The sequence below is a fragment of the Zonotrichia leucophrys genome, chromosome 10, assembly GCF_028769735.1.
Source record: "Zonotrichia leucophrys gambelii isolate GWCS_2022_RI chromosome 10, RI_Zleu_2.0, whole genome shotgun sequence".
NCBI classification, from domain to species: Eukaryota; Metazoa; Chordata; class Aves; order Passeriformes; family Passerellidae; genus Zonotrichia; species Zonotrichia leucophrys.
The window spans coordinates 13,524,051-13,537,046 of NC_088180.1; the positions used below are offsets into that span (position 1 = coordinate 13,524,051).

At 39.4% G+C, this 12,996-nt stretch overlaps 1 protein-coding gene across 1 annotated transcript in view; it reads right to left on the reverse strand.

Moving 5' to 3' along the window:
- AGBL1 (AGBL carboxypeptidase 1) overlaps window positions 1–12,996 on the reverse strand; it is a 244,763-nt gene that overhangs the window by 112,224 nt on the left and 119,543 nt on the right. The window contains exons 19-20 of the mRNA XM_064722476.1: window positions 10,574–10,705; window positions 6,467–6,643 (exon numbers count right to left, since the gene is read on the reverse strand). Of these exons, the coding sequence (XP_064578546.1) occupies window positions 6,467–6,643; window positions 10,574–10,705 (309 nt within the window). The remainder of the gene's footprint in view (window positions 1–6,466; window positions 6,644–10,573; window positions 10,706–12,996) is intronic.

Below are 12,996 nucleotides of genomic sequence, written 5' to 3' on the forward strand. Positions count from 1 at the left end.
TTGGTCACACCTGCCTTAATACAATTGTCTTATTCCCCATCAAGAAAGATGAGATCTGCTGGGGTGGTCAGTCCTAGAGACAAACCCAGGTTTTCATGTAGATATAAGGCCCAAAGAATCCTGACAATGTTCTGTAATTTATTTTTCCAAACAATCAGGGAGCTAAAATCAACACACCTTCAAACACGTCTGAGCACAGTTAAGATGTGATTTCTTAGTTAGCATCCTGTCAAATAACAAAACAAACAAACCAATAAAAAGCACTTAACAAGGGGAAATACTCCTGCAGTTCATGTAAGCATTTCATATAAGAACTTTGTAGATTAAAGTGTCTACAGGAAGGACAAACACCCACCATCCCCTGATTTGTTTGCTCAGAACCCCCTTCTCTCTTCTTCCCCCACTTCCTAAATACCATTAGTCCCTACAAAGCTCCATGAAGTGAGGCCCACGAGCCTAAAAGGTACAATTAGAATATCTCACAAAATGAATCAGCAATCAATTAGTGCAAGGGGTGGGCGGAAATAACAGAGGCAGGAAAATAAAGCAAATAGGATGCAAACTTTTGCCTTGGGTAACAAGAAAATGGAAAAAACAACACCCTTAATTTGAAACATCAGTCCTTAGATTAGTATTAGATAACTATTTTTTTCTATACTTTTCTTGCTGTTACAGCTGCTCCCAATTTGAGCCAGTTTGGACCAGAACTGGAAGCAGACTTATCAGAAAGAAAAATTATTCTTTCTTTTTCTCAGCATCTGCTTTAGAATGAGATCTCTAGAGCACTGAGGGTCAGCTAAAAAACACACGTTTTAGAGATGATTTTTTTTATAAAAGAAGCTTTTGAATGCTTTTGAGACTTACTCATACTCAGGAAAAGTATAAGCTCTGGGGCACAAAAGAAATCAGAAATGGCAAAGAGTCTGTAAGACTTGCAAAGATGATGTAATAATTTTCCAGAAATGTACATCAGAAAGCATAGAATATATCTATCCCATTTCTTTATTTTTTCTGTCTACAGCTACTTATCAAACACGATTTATGGCAAGAATATTGCTGAAATCATTTTTGTTTGTGGCTGAATACTGGCAACAGGCCAAATTAAAATTATTTGCAAGTTTCTGCACCAGACTTCCAATTACAACAACAATATACATCTTGTTGGAGAACAGAAGCAGCACCATGTGACCTGCAAATTCCATCAAAACAACTCAATTTCTGACTATTAACTGTAATAAAGTGCTTATGAATAAAATATAGGTAAAAATTCCTCACATAAATTTGGTAAGTAATCTTCAAAAGTAAAGGGAGATAAAGAAAATATTTAATTGTGTACTGATAATTTTGAAAAAATAGAGCTGCAATTCAGTGGTCAATCATACATGGGTAACAATTTGGCTCATCTGGGCAGAAAGAGATCAAACCAGAGCAGGCGTCTTCTGAAGGATGAGAAAGAGGAGAGGCTTTCATCTTGGCATATTCCTTTAGTTCAGCCAATCTTCCATGGCAAATACTTCATCACTCACTTAAATATGTCAGCCCATGCTGGTCAGGCTAAAGGGGCTGGATAATATTAGATCTTCTAATTAAACTTAACTCTCATCACTTCTGTCCAGCAAAGATTTTTTGAATTAATATCAAGTATGTCTTATGAACTTATGACCACACTGCTCAGTGCTGAATCTCCAGTTCCATCCAAAGGGATGGCTTCTTCCTCTAATCAAGTCCTATGAGAAAATTTGGGTTTATTCAATTCCTCTCAGAAGAATTAAAATAGACAGGAAAAAACAAAAAAGGTCTTATTTCTCAGCTCTCCCAAAAGCTTTCTTCAAAGAGAGCCCCATACCAACAGTAAAATCTCCTTCACAGGATGCTGTCAAGATACCTGCAATAATTTTAAAACTAATTTGTTACTCCTTGTTGTTTATAATCCATTTGAAGCAAAAAGCTAAAATCTATTTCCATTAGTTCCCCAACTCCTCCATCAGGCACACCATGCCAAGGAAACCACTTTTCCAACATAACATGTACACAAAGAGCATGAAACTCGATTTTTTAGATTAGCTCTATGACCAAGACATATGGTTTGGAACTCAGCTGAACACCCTGGCACTAAAGGCATTAACTTGGAGGATGATGGATGCAATAATGAATGGAACAGCACAGTGGAATATGCTATGGAAGGGCCCTAATTAGCAGGTGAGGTAACGAGGAATCAGGAAGAATGGTGAAGGAGTGTGACATGACAGAACAGTAAATCTTCCTGGGTCATGGCTGTACCTGCACTCAGAGCTCCTCAAAGCCTTGCATTCAGACTTTTCAGAACCAAAGATGAGAAGGGGGCTCTGTATCCCATAAAATGGAGGCAGAAATTGAAATCAAGTGAAGCTGGAGGGGTAAAACCTCCAACGAGGGACTTGTGCAGACAGTCATCACATGAGCAAAGAAATTATAAGGGTTTTATCATTCTATTATTAATATTTTCTGGTTTGCAGAAAAAGGAGGAAAAATTCCCTGTGAAACTTTGTTACTTTGTTTTTAGCAACTTTCAAATGGAGATAGGGCTCCTCGAAGATTGATTTGGGCAATCCAGACAAGATGAAAAAGAGTTTGGGTATTTTACCACCTTCTTTTCTTGTTCCTAGGTTGAACAAAACCTTAGATAAGATCAATAGTTTCTTTAGTTTTATGTTTCGGTTCCTTAAGGGTAGTTGGCTTATTGCATTTCCATTGATCACACAGACAGGGAGATTCGTCAGACAAACCATCTCTTTTCTCCTTTCATTTCCATCCTCCTCTCCATTTGAAATCAAATGACTTTTAAAGAAAGCTGGGGTCACTATTGTTTCTCATTTACATATCAATAGTACCCAATTCCTGCCTTTCTGTCACTGAAGTATTTTAAAATTTCAGTCCAAGAGAGGGGACACACATTGCAGGGGAAAAGCTCTTACAGCTTTTTTTATCAGGAAAACTAAGTTCTGGTTTACCTCAGCCCTTCCTTGACCTGAGATGAGTGAGGTACACTCACCACCCTTGTGTAATTAATATTTTAACCTCTTGAAGCCTCTCTACAGCTTTCTTGCTCTTCCTAAATCCTTTGGGCCATCCCCATCAGATGTCTGTACAGCTCCAAGTGCTGAACCTGTGCTCACAGCCAGCAAAGCAGCTGCTTCAATGAATTCATTTCTTGAATTGAAAAGAGAAAAAGAGCTTGAAAGTTGGAAAAAAAATGAAGACCAGGTCTGGTGCTCTCTAACAGGAGTCTGACCACTGATTCATTGAATGATGCTGGACCTGGGAGCCTCTGCTGCATTTAACAAGATGTTTTAAGTCCTAGCTGCTGTTTGTACTTCGAGGTGTAAAAGTAACAAAACATAAGGGTGTGCTTGTCCAGGGGAAATTCTGGATATATCCCTACAGGGAGATCAGTCATATGCCATTGGAAAACTGACTCAATGATCCACAGTTAAACAAATCTTCCAAACCAAATGTCAGAAAGCCTTAAGAATAGGATGTTGACATCTTCTGCCTGAGAATTAGTGTCATTCTATTGCTCGGACACGCATCCAACTTCATGGTCCAAGAGTGAGAAACGTGTGCTCTAGCCACTAGAAAAGCATGACCTCTTATGTAATTAATTTCCAGTTTACAAGAATGATTTTAGGGCTCCAAGATACTGATGAAGTAGCTTTGGCTTGACAGATGGAAGCTGAGGATTAAATGGTATTTATGCAACAAAATCTTCAGTTCAGTCTGTCAATTCCACACTCTTACTAATCCACTTGTAACAGCAAGTAAATAGGACCAACTCTAAAGACCACTAAAAAGAAGAGGAAATAGCTTATAAGTATCCACTTTCTGGAAGAAATACTGTATGTATTTATATGCAGCTCCAGCATAATCAACATAAGAAATTATATTCTATTTTGATACTAACAAGTTGGGTACTTAATGCATTAGGAAAAAATCGTGGAAATCTGCCTGAATCATAGAGGCTGCAATAAGTGTTTGTATTTTCCTTATAATAGGGAAATGGTGAAGGAATTATTCATAATGGAAATATTGATGTATCCTCCATCTTTGAGATAAATCACAACCCTAAACAAACAAACAAAAACCAAACAAAAAAACCCCCACCAACTCTATAAATCAGAAACAAATATGTGACCTCATAAGCACAACCCAGTGATTCAATTAGGAATTCAGCTTTTCAAGGCATTCATAATGGAAATTTCAGAACTGCTTTACAGCTTCCAGACTTCCTTGAGAGCCATGGGAACATTGGATTCTCTCACCAGTCACAGCCCTCATATGTGAACTTGCTCTTGTCCTCAGTGGTTGGTTGTGGCCCTGATCAGTGTCAACAAAGAGGACAAGAAGGAACATAAAAAATAATTTCATACATTTTAGGAGATTTCTCTTCCTATTATTTTAAGCATCTAATGACACACATGAAACAAGTTTGGTCAAAGGCCTCACAGATGCTGATGGAGAACAAGTCACTAGATATTGATAGAATCTGACGTGTCACTGGTTTTAGATCTTACTGTGGTTATCTAAGAAATCAGTGAAATCCTCCTCTACAGAGATCATTTGGAGCTTTGTCATTGATTTCAGTCAAAGTAGATTTCCCCACTGTCTAAAAAGAGTCAAACCCACTCTCTTGACCTGTGGTGCCTATTAAAAAGCCATTAACACTTCTCAGGAGTAGGGAGTGTTAGATATAATTGCCCTGGGCATTGCACTCTCTTGATTTTAACTGTCTGCCATTTTTTAATTCTGCATTTCCTCTCCTGGAATTGATGTGTGTATAGTAGGGCATAGTTAAAACAGCAGCTGAATACTTGCTGCTACATTCTACAGAGAGGTAAAAGGATTAGTATAGAGCTTACAAAGATAATAATTTGAATGTCTTATTAATTAATTGTTATTTGTAATAATGGCTCTTTCCTTAAGGGTCTTTCAGGATCCTTAACTGCTTATTAATGTTGTACAGATAAGGATTGCTCCCTAGTGGAAGAAATGAGGTGAAATGTAGAAGCCTTTCAAATGAAAGCAACAGGTTTGGAATAAGAAAAAGCAAAAAAAAAAAAAATCATTTGAAGGAATGGAGAATTATGATCACTCAAATACAATTACCTGACTTTATCGGTAATGCTTAAAAGCTGCCAGGAGATCTCCCAGACTGATGCCTGATGCATTTGGTACAAGTACAGCCCTTCCTACCAACCTCACTTGATGTGGAATTCTGGTCTGTCTAGATCACAGGCTCAGGCATAGCTTGAATTCATTGACTGCTGTCAAAAGTAGCCTTAGACTGGCTACCTCTGCCTGCCAGGAACAGGTAGGGTTTTCATGGAAGCTCTTAAATTTAGCCATTTAGGAGAATGCTCAGGCAGTGAGCCTCTACCAACAAGTGTTCCAGTTAATTACCTTAGAATTAGGCTCAAAAATGTCCATATGATGTGCCAGAACTTTTATTACAAGACTGTGAAAGCTCTTGTAAGGAGAAGTCCCTGTATCATCCCCAAAACACTCCTTTCTCCAGCTCAGTGCTTTTGGCTGCAGACTGGAGTTTCCTTTTATTTCCCTGCTGAATGAAACCTCAGAGAGCTTTCATTCAAACCTCTATTTTCTTGGCACAGAAGGTGAAAGAATGAAGGAGAAAATAATAAGATTCCCCAGAAAAGAAATTCTGGCTACATGGGTCTGGAGAGAGCTCAGCAATGGCCATCTCCTCCATCCAAGCTCATGAGATGTGCATTAGGTGGGTGGCATGTTGGAAAGGATGAAAGTTTGACAAGAAAGTCTCACAGATATGGATGCTTGGCAGAAAGATTTTTGAATGTAGAGTCTGATGAAGGAATAGAGTTGGAAGCAAGTTTTGATATAGAAGAAAAGAATTGCTGAGGCAGTCTTACTGGAAAACCAAGGAGGTGAAGGGTGTGTTAGTTAGAAGGGGTTTTTATGACTTAGAGCAAAGGATAAACCCAACTCAAACAAGATGTTTTTACCAAGCAGAAAGAGAGCACAGGCAAACAAATCAGCAAATGTGGCAAGTAGAAAAAAGGTCTCAGAATTTTCCACATCAGGAAAACTGAATAACAACTTCTAGCTTAAACTGTAATGTACCAACTTTTAGTGATTGGAGAACAGTAACATGACTATGGTAATTATAGTGGTTATGATAGGCTATAGATAATAGTTAAGGTATAGATTGGTTCTACTGTATTAAGATGCTAAGCAAAGAAAAGTATAAAATGCTTTGTAACCAAAACCAAAGGGTCTCCAGGGCTGCCTGCAGCTGGAGCTGACAGCTGTGGGCACAGGCTCTGTCACCCACAACCCTGGGCTGCTGTAATGTATTGGATGGAATAAACTGCATTTTGGAGAGCCCCTGGAGTTCCACATCTCTCATTTAGGCCCTTACAGTGGCAGAGGGTTTTTTTAAAGGTTTACTCACTCTGTAGAGCCCGTGGCTGCAGCTGCAGTAGGTGCTTTCCATGGTGTAGCTCCTGAGCACCCCCATTTCCTTCCACACCACCACACGGGCTGTCGACGCCCGCGACTTCTCCACCAGGAAGCTGCAGCTGTTCATGACAAATGCAGGGGCCACTTTATCCAGGATTTTGGGAAGAGTCTGTGAGAAAATGAATTGGACAGATGTGCACGTGTTGATATCATGCACACACATACAGAGAGACCTGTGTGTCAGTGTGTCCATAATCAAATCTAGCCATAGGTACTGAGAGCTCCAACTGGTGCATTACCTCCATCTCATGTGAAACCCTCAGATTTTAACATCTGTTTCATTCCAAAGACTGAAATGCAAAATTTCTGTAGACTTGACATATCTCACTGCAAATCAAACATTTGCACACCAAATAGTTTGAGTGAAGTGCAGAAGTCAGTTTTGCTCTCAAGCTGCTTCAACCAACCCACACCTTCTTGTTGAGCTGCCAAGAGTCACAGCTCAGACATCGCTATTCTCCCCTCTACAACTCTATTATATCTCCTCCCACCATAATTCCAGGGTCAGACAAGGGATTGAGTCATGGGAGGAATTTTGTCTGAACCTGGTACAGAGCAGAGAAAGGGGATCTGTTTCCTCATAGAACGTCACACATAATAATGTGAAAATAAAGCCCAGCATTTAACTAACTTGCATTGTGAAACAAACCAAAATATTCTCTTCCAGGTCCAAACAATGTATTGCATACAGTTCACTTAAAGAAGCACAATAAAAAGTAATAATAAAACCAGTAAATATTACATTTTAGCCCTGAGTGATTTTCTTACTCTCAGAATCATATTTCCCAACAAAGTCTACAAACACGCCTGAAGTACCAAATATTCCATCAGTGAAGAGGCAACAATTACTTAGTCATTACAGAGGGCTAAATGTCTTATTTTTATACTCCATAAAAATAGATAACAGCTACATGGAGCACACCTAGTGCTAATGAATAGACTGGACCATTAAATATACACACATGCCTGTGGGTTATGTCTATGTGTGTCTGAACTTCAGTGCTGCTACACCAACCCCATGTGCAAAACACCATTTGATCCACCTAGAGGAGACCAAGCAAAATTAGAATGTTCATTCTTTCTTTTATGACAGTTTTCTCAAACACCTGAACTGTAAGGAATCCTACAGAAGGAGTTCCCACACATTGCTAGTGGCATTTACCCTTGAATTTCATTCAGTTTGGGTAGTGAAAACTAACCAGCTAATTTCACTTTCCAGTAACCTTCAGCTTCCCCAATTAATTCTGAGGACTTGTAGTTCTGTTCTTTTGGGCTTTACTTCACATCACTGTAAGGAAATATTTGATTTCAAAGTTACTGAATAATGTTCTTTCCTAAAACATGCTTGATATGAGTGATACATATTTGGTCTAAACTACTTTACAAAATCTCTTGCAAACTACTTAACCATACATATCTTTCATTTATACATTTATCATTTTTCAGTGTATTCTGGCCTCAGCCATCACTGGTCTCCTCCAGTTCCATGAAGTCCATTTTTCACATGAAAAAAACTGAGGCAGAGAAAACTAGAACAAAGCAAAAAACTTCACTTTAAATCTGAGACCACCTCAAGCCTCAATCTTAAGTCAAGATCTCCAGTGTGTTACTAAGAGCTGCAGCACTCTCTTTCCTGTGGGCAGACTGAACAGAGAAACCTTGAAAATTCACTTCTTGCCTTTGATAAAGCATCCAACATTTCTGCACTGCCTTCAGCCTGCTACTTGCTGCACAGAGATCACAAAATGGTATGGCTTCATGCACAGCTTCCAAGTTTTCCTGGATTTTGACTGAGAAGGAATAAAAAAATATGCAGCAGAAGCATAGCACAACCATGAGACCCAGTTAAACTGTATGTGAATTGTATGTGCCCTTATCTGAACCCACACACAAAATTTTGTAAACTTATCACATCAAATACAATAATCAGAACCCTAATCCAGTTAAGTTTTTTAGAGCAATTCAAATTATATGCATAATCAATCTTTTACTTTTAATTAAATAAAAATACTGGCAGGTAACAGTAATGTCTCTGTACACAGGACTCATTTAGAAGCATTAGCAAACCCAAATTTAATATTCTTTTCATTTTACCAGCATTTGCTGGATTTCACACTAATGGTTCTTTCTTCTCTATTGATTCTTCTCATTAATTATCTTTCAATAATATATTTTGTGTGAAAACACATCCCTTTAAAGGATGCTTTTATGATAGTGCAGCAGTGTGACTGCGCTCCTTGTCTCTCAGCAGCTGGATTTATCATGTGTGGCAGCAAAGGAAGCTGCTCCACTTACATTGGACCCTGTCCATAAACCTCCAATCCCATTCCAAAAAAATCCAGTTATATTTCTTTACTAATGTCCCAGCAGAGATTGCTGTCAAAGGGGCCTGGAATGTTTATCAAAAGGTTGGGATTATGGTGCCAATGCTGTGCAAGTCACCCAAGGCCACCAAATATTAAAGGCAGGGAGGGCTCTGACTGTACATTGCCAAGGGCTACAGCTGAATCTATAATGTATGAGGCAAAGGCTCTTCCAAAACCCATAACTTTCTTGAGGTATTTGGCTTCTGTTCCTGTGGAGGAAAATCAATCACAGAGGCCAGATTAATTCCCATTACCCAGAGAAGGCAGGAGAGAAGGCTGTGCAAACAGGGCAAGGCAGCAGCTCTGAGGCCAGCTGGAATTGCAGATGTGTCCCTGTACAGACCCAGCTTCCCCAGACTAAGCTGGAGAAGGTGATCCATAGGCTGGGTCTGCAGCAGGCACCCACCTCCCATTTCATCCAAAACAAGGATTTGAGCCATAAAAATCTTCTCATGGGCCACTGCAGAGTGCTCTTGGACAGCCTTGGATTCATTGCAGATTCAGGTCAGGCTCCACACGCTGACAGTAACATTTGAATTCTGTCTGTGCAGCAGAGCCCTCCTCAGCCTTTGCAAGCCCCCGGAATTCAAACACAGCCAGAAATACCCTGGCTGTGGGAATCCTCCCTGCTTTCCTCAGGAATCAATGTTTGCCACAGGGACCCCTCACAGCCAGCACTGGGGCACTTTCCTCCAGTAAAGTTGCAGTTTTTTCTGTGCAGCTCCATAAGATAAGCACAGAAAACATGAAAATCTCATGGAAGGATGTTGAGTATTTATGCTGAAGTAGCAAAAATTATACAGAGGCATAAACTGACAAAGACTCTTCAACCGCTTTCAGATTTTAGTGATCCAAGCTCTAACTGTAATCAGTTTAAGGCCACAATTAATGTTTTGTGAAATTAACATTTTTTAAGACCAGAATTGGACTTTATATTTCTTTTTCCTGAAAAAACTTATTGAATAGGAAAATATCATTATAATAGATAAAAAAAAAGGTAATAAAAAAAGAAAAAATAAATAGAAAGAAAAAAGAAGAGAGAGATGGGCAGGAAATTCAAAGGAGAGTTTGATGAACACGACATGCCCAATGAAGCAGAAATAAAATAGATTTTAGAATTTTTTCTGATTCCAAAAGGAAAAAAAAATCTTAAGTGTGACACCAAACATTTGTTCTGGAGATAGCTTCACTATGATAGATTTGTTTGGCATGTATTGAATTATCTCATGTTTTCAGTGGGACCAGCAGCATTTTGTGATGAAGAAATTCAGTTTAGGAGGACTGTGGGACACCATGATCTTCTCAGTTAAAATTACATAACTCCGATTTATTTTCATATCGTGGGTAGGATGGTGAGGACAAAATTGTATGTATATTTAGAAATTATAAAACAAACAAAAATATCTCTGTTCTATTAGCATGTAGCCAAATGTTATAGTGCATCATTTTACTGAAATAAAATAAATAGCAAATACACCATCAGTAAGTGTGTCCCTAATATCTGGTGCATGAAGATATAACATATGACTCAAAATTCTCTGGACTATTATTCCTCTGGAGCAAGGAAAGTTTGCAACCTATTGTTAAAATTTCTGAGGTGACCTTATCTTAAATATTTTAAATATGTAAGCACATACGAGCCACTAATTAAGGAAGGAACCAAGAGCACCTACCCTGTAGCCAACATCTTCTGTGACAACTGCTGTGTCAACCATGCAGCCTGCTTGCCACAAGGTCTCTTTAATGCTGCAGCCATAGAGAAACACATTCTTTTTCTGGGAATGCCCATGGTAGTCACAGAAGACCTAGAGAGAGGAAAAAATAAGGCAAAATGTTGAACATTGGAAAGGTTTCTTGGTTCTTCATAATATCCACTGCTAGACTATGGCAGGGAGGTGTTAATTTTTTTTTAAGGTCTCTTCAGAGTAGCTTAGACTCTGGGCCGTGCCTTTGACCTGTGTCAGACTTCATTAGTCACTTGTATCTTGCTTTATTTATTTGATCTGACATGATCTCAGGGGTCCAGAGTCAAGCCTAGTGCACTTCTGTCTGCAGCAGAAATAAACATGACACCTGGGTGAGAATCCATGGCAACTCAGGAACCTGAGGGTTCATGAGAACTCCTGATACCACAACGGAGCAATTTGTCAGGCTCTTTCTACTTCCAAACTCCTAAACTCCGGCTTTATCCTCATGGGACTTGAAATCCATGCCTCCCCAAATGATTAATCATTGCTTTGTGTTCTTTAAATTAAAAACCCATGCTACATAATTTTCAGGAAAATATAATTGTGCAATTGTATTGCCAGACCTTTGCATGAATTCCTGCAAGTCAAGCACAGAAAATGACCCATATTCAAGGCAAATAATCTCATTCCACACTAATTTATCTGTCTGTCCAATCCATCTCTCATGTCAGCTGTCATATAAACGAGGCACAAGGCACATTCCCATTTTAGCGGAAGTTTTGATTGCCTGTATAGGCAGATATCGATTCCCATGGAAATGAAAATCACAATTTAATGACCCGAGAGGTAAATATTGACCCAGGTCTTAAAGAATAATCAATCTCAGTGCCCTCTGAGATATGAAGTCGATGTACACATGGCTGTTACATATATTCTCCATGTCTTAATCAGGAATATTCAGAAATCTGTCAATGAAAATATAAGAATCTCTAAAGAGAAGGAATTATTTCATTTTAAACCAACAGCATTCACTGTAGAGTAGAAAGGAGCTTCAAGATTTCATTTAAACTGTTTTCCAGGACTTATGTTGGAGACAAATGAATGTGTGTAGGAAGGTAGAGAAAAATTATGGACCCACTAAGAGATGGGGGAGAAATATGGGGTGCAAAAAATAGAATCGTTTAGGTTGGAAAATATCTCTAAAATCATCAGGTCGAATCATTAACCCAGCACTGCCAAATCCACCACTAAACTCCATCCTCAAGTGCCAACTGCACATCTATCCAATACGTCCAGGATGCCAACTCCACCACTGCTCTGGGCAGCCCTTTCCAATGCTTGATAACCCTTCAGAAAAGGAATTTTTTTTCTCATATCCAACCCAAACCTCCCCTGGCCATTGAGGTTTAGGTTGGATATGAGAAAGAAATTCCATTTGAGGCCATTTCCTCTTGTCCTGTCAGCTTGGGAGGAGAGGCTGACACGCACTCACTGTCAGCCTGTCCAGGTCCCTCTGCAGAGCCTCCCCACCATCCAGCACATCAACACTCCCACCCATGTCCCTACCTAAATACATGCACAAGAGGGGAGAAACAGATGGAGAACATGAGCTTCTTCCACCAACTGTGAGGGCAAAACTCACCCTCGTTTGCTTATTTACCAGCTCCACAGCAACTAAGTTTAGCTGCAGCATGTCAGTTTATTTATCTGGGAATTGAGCATGTACATTCTTTCAGCTCCTTTGACACTGGAGGGGCTGAGGAACACATGATAACCAGTCAGATGAACAATTATACACATCCCATAAATTACAGGCTGCTGTTTCCTTTGGTTTCTGTCCTGTCAACCTTCCTTCCCACATCATCATCATCTCCAGATCTTTTTGTGGGGCTGAGGGCCTGCAGGTTCCACACCTGGAGCATGTGAACAGCCACCTACCCAGCAACAGCTCTGATCCACACACAATTATCCTCGAATGCCTCCTTCCAAAGAGCTGCATTTATTAATTCTCTTAATGACAGACATTTTTCCAGCTAGTGCTTCATCTGAGCCACCAGCAATGCACAGTCATAGATTAGGTTAACCACAGTTACCACCTAGAATGTATTTCTATGAATATCAAAGAGAATTTTACAGCTTTTGTCTGATTTCAAGGCAGAAAACTCGGCTCAATTGCATATCAATTACCTGCCAATTTACATAATTACAGCACACAAAAAGACAATATATTATCTGCTTAAAATATTATTTATCAGAAACCATGCAGGGATGATCAGAGAGTGGAGCTGCCTGATAAGTAGCAGGTCTATAATTGTGCACCTCAAGAAGCCTGCAGGCAGGTCCTTATAGTGACAGATCTGGATTAAGACTTTACTGGTAAAAGATTACTAAAGCCAGGTTCTGTGATA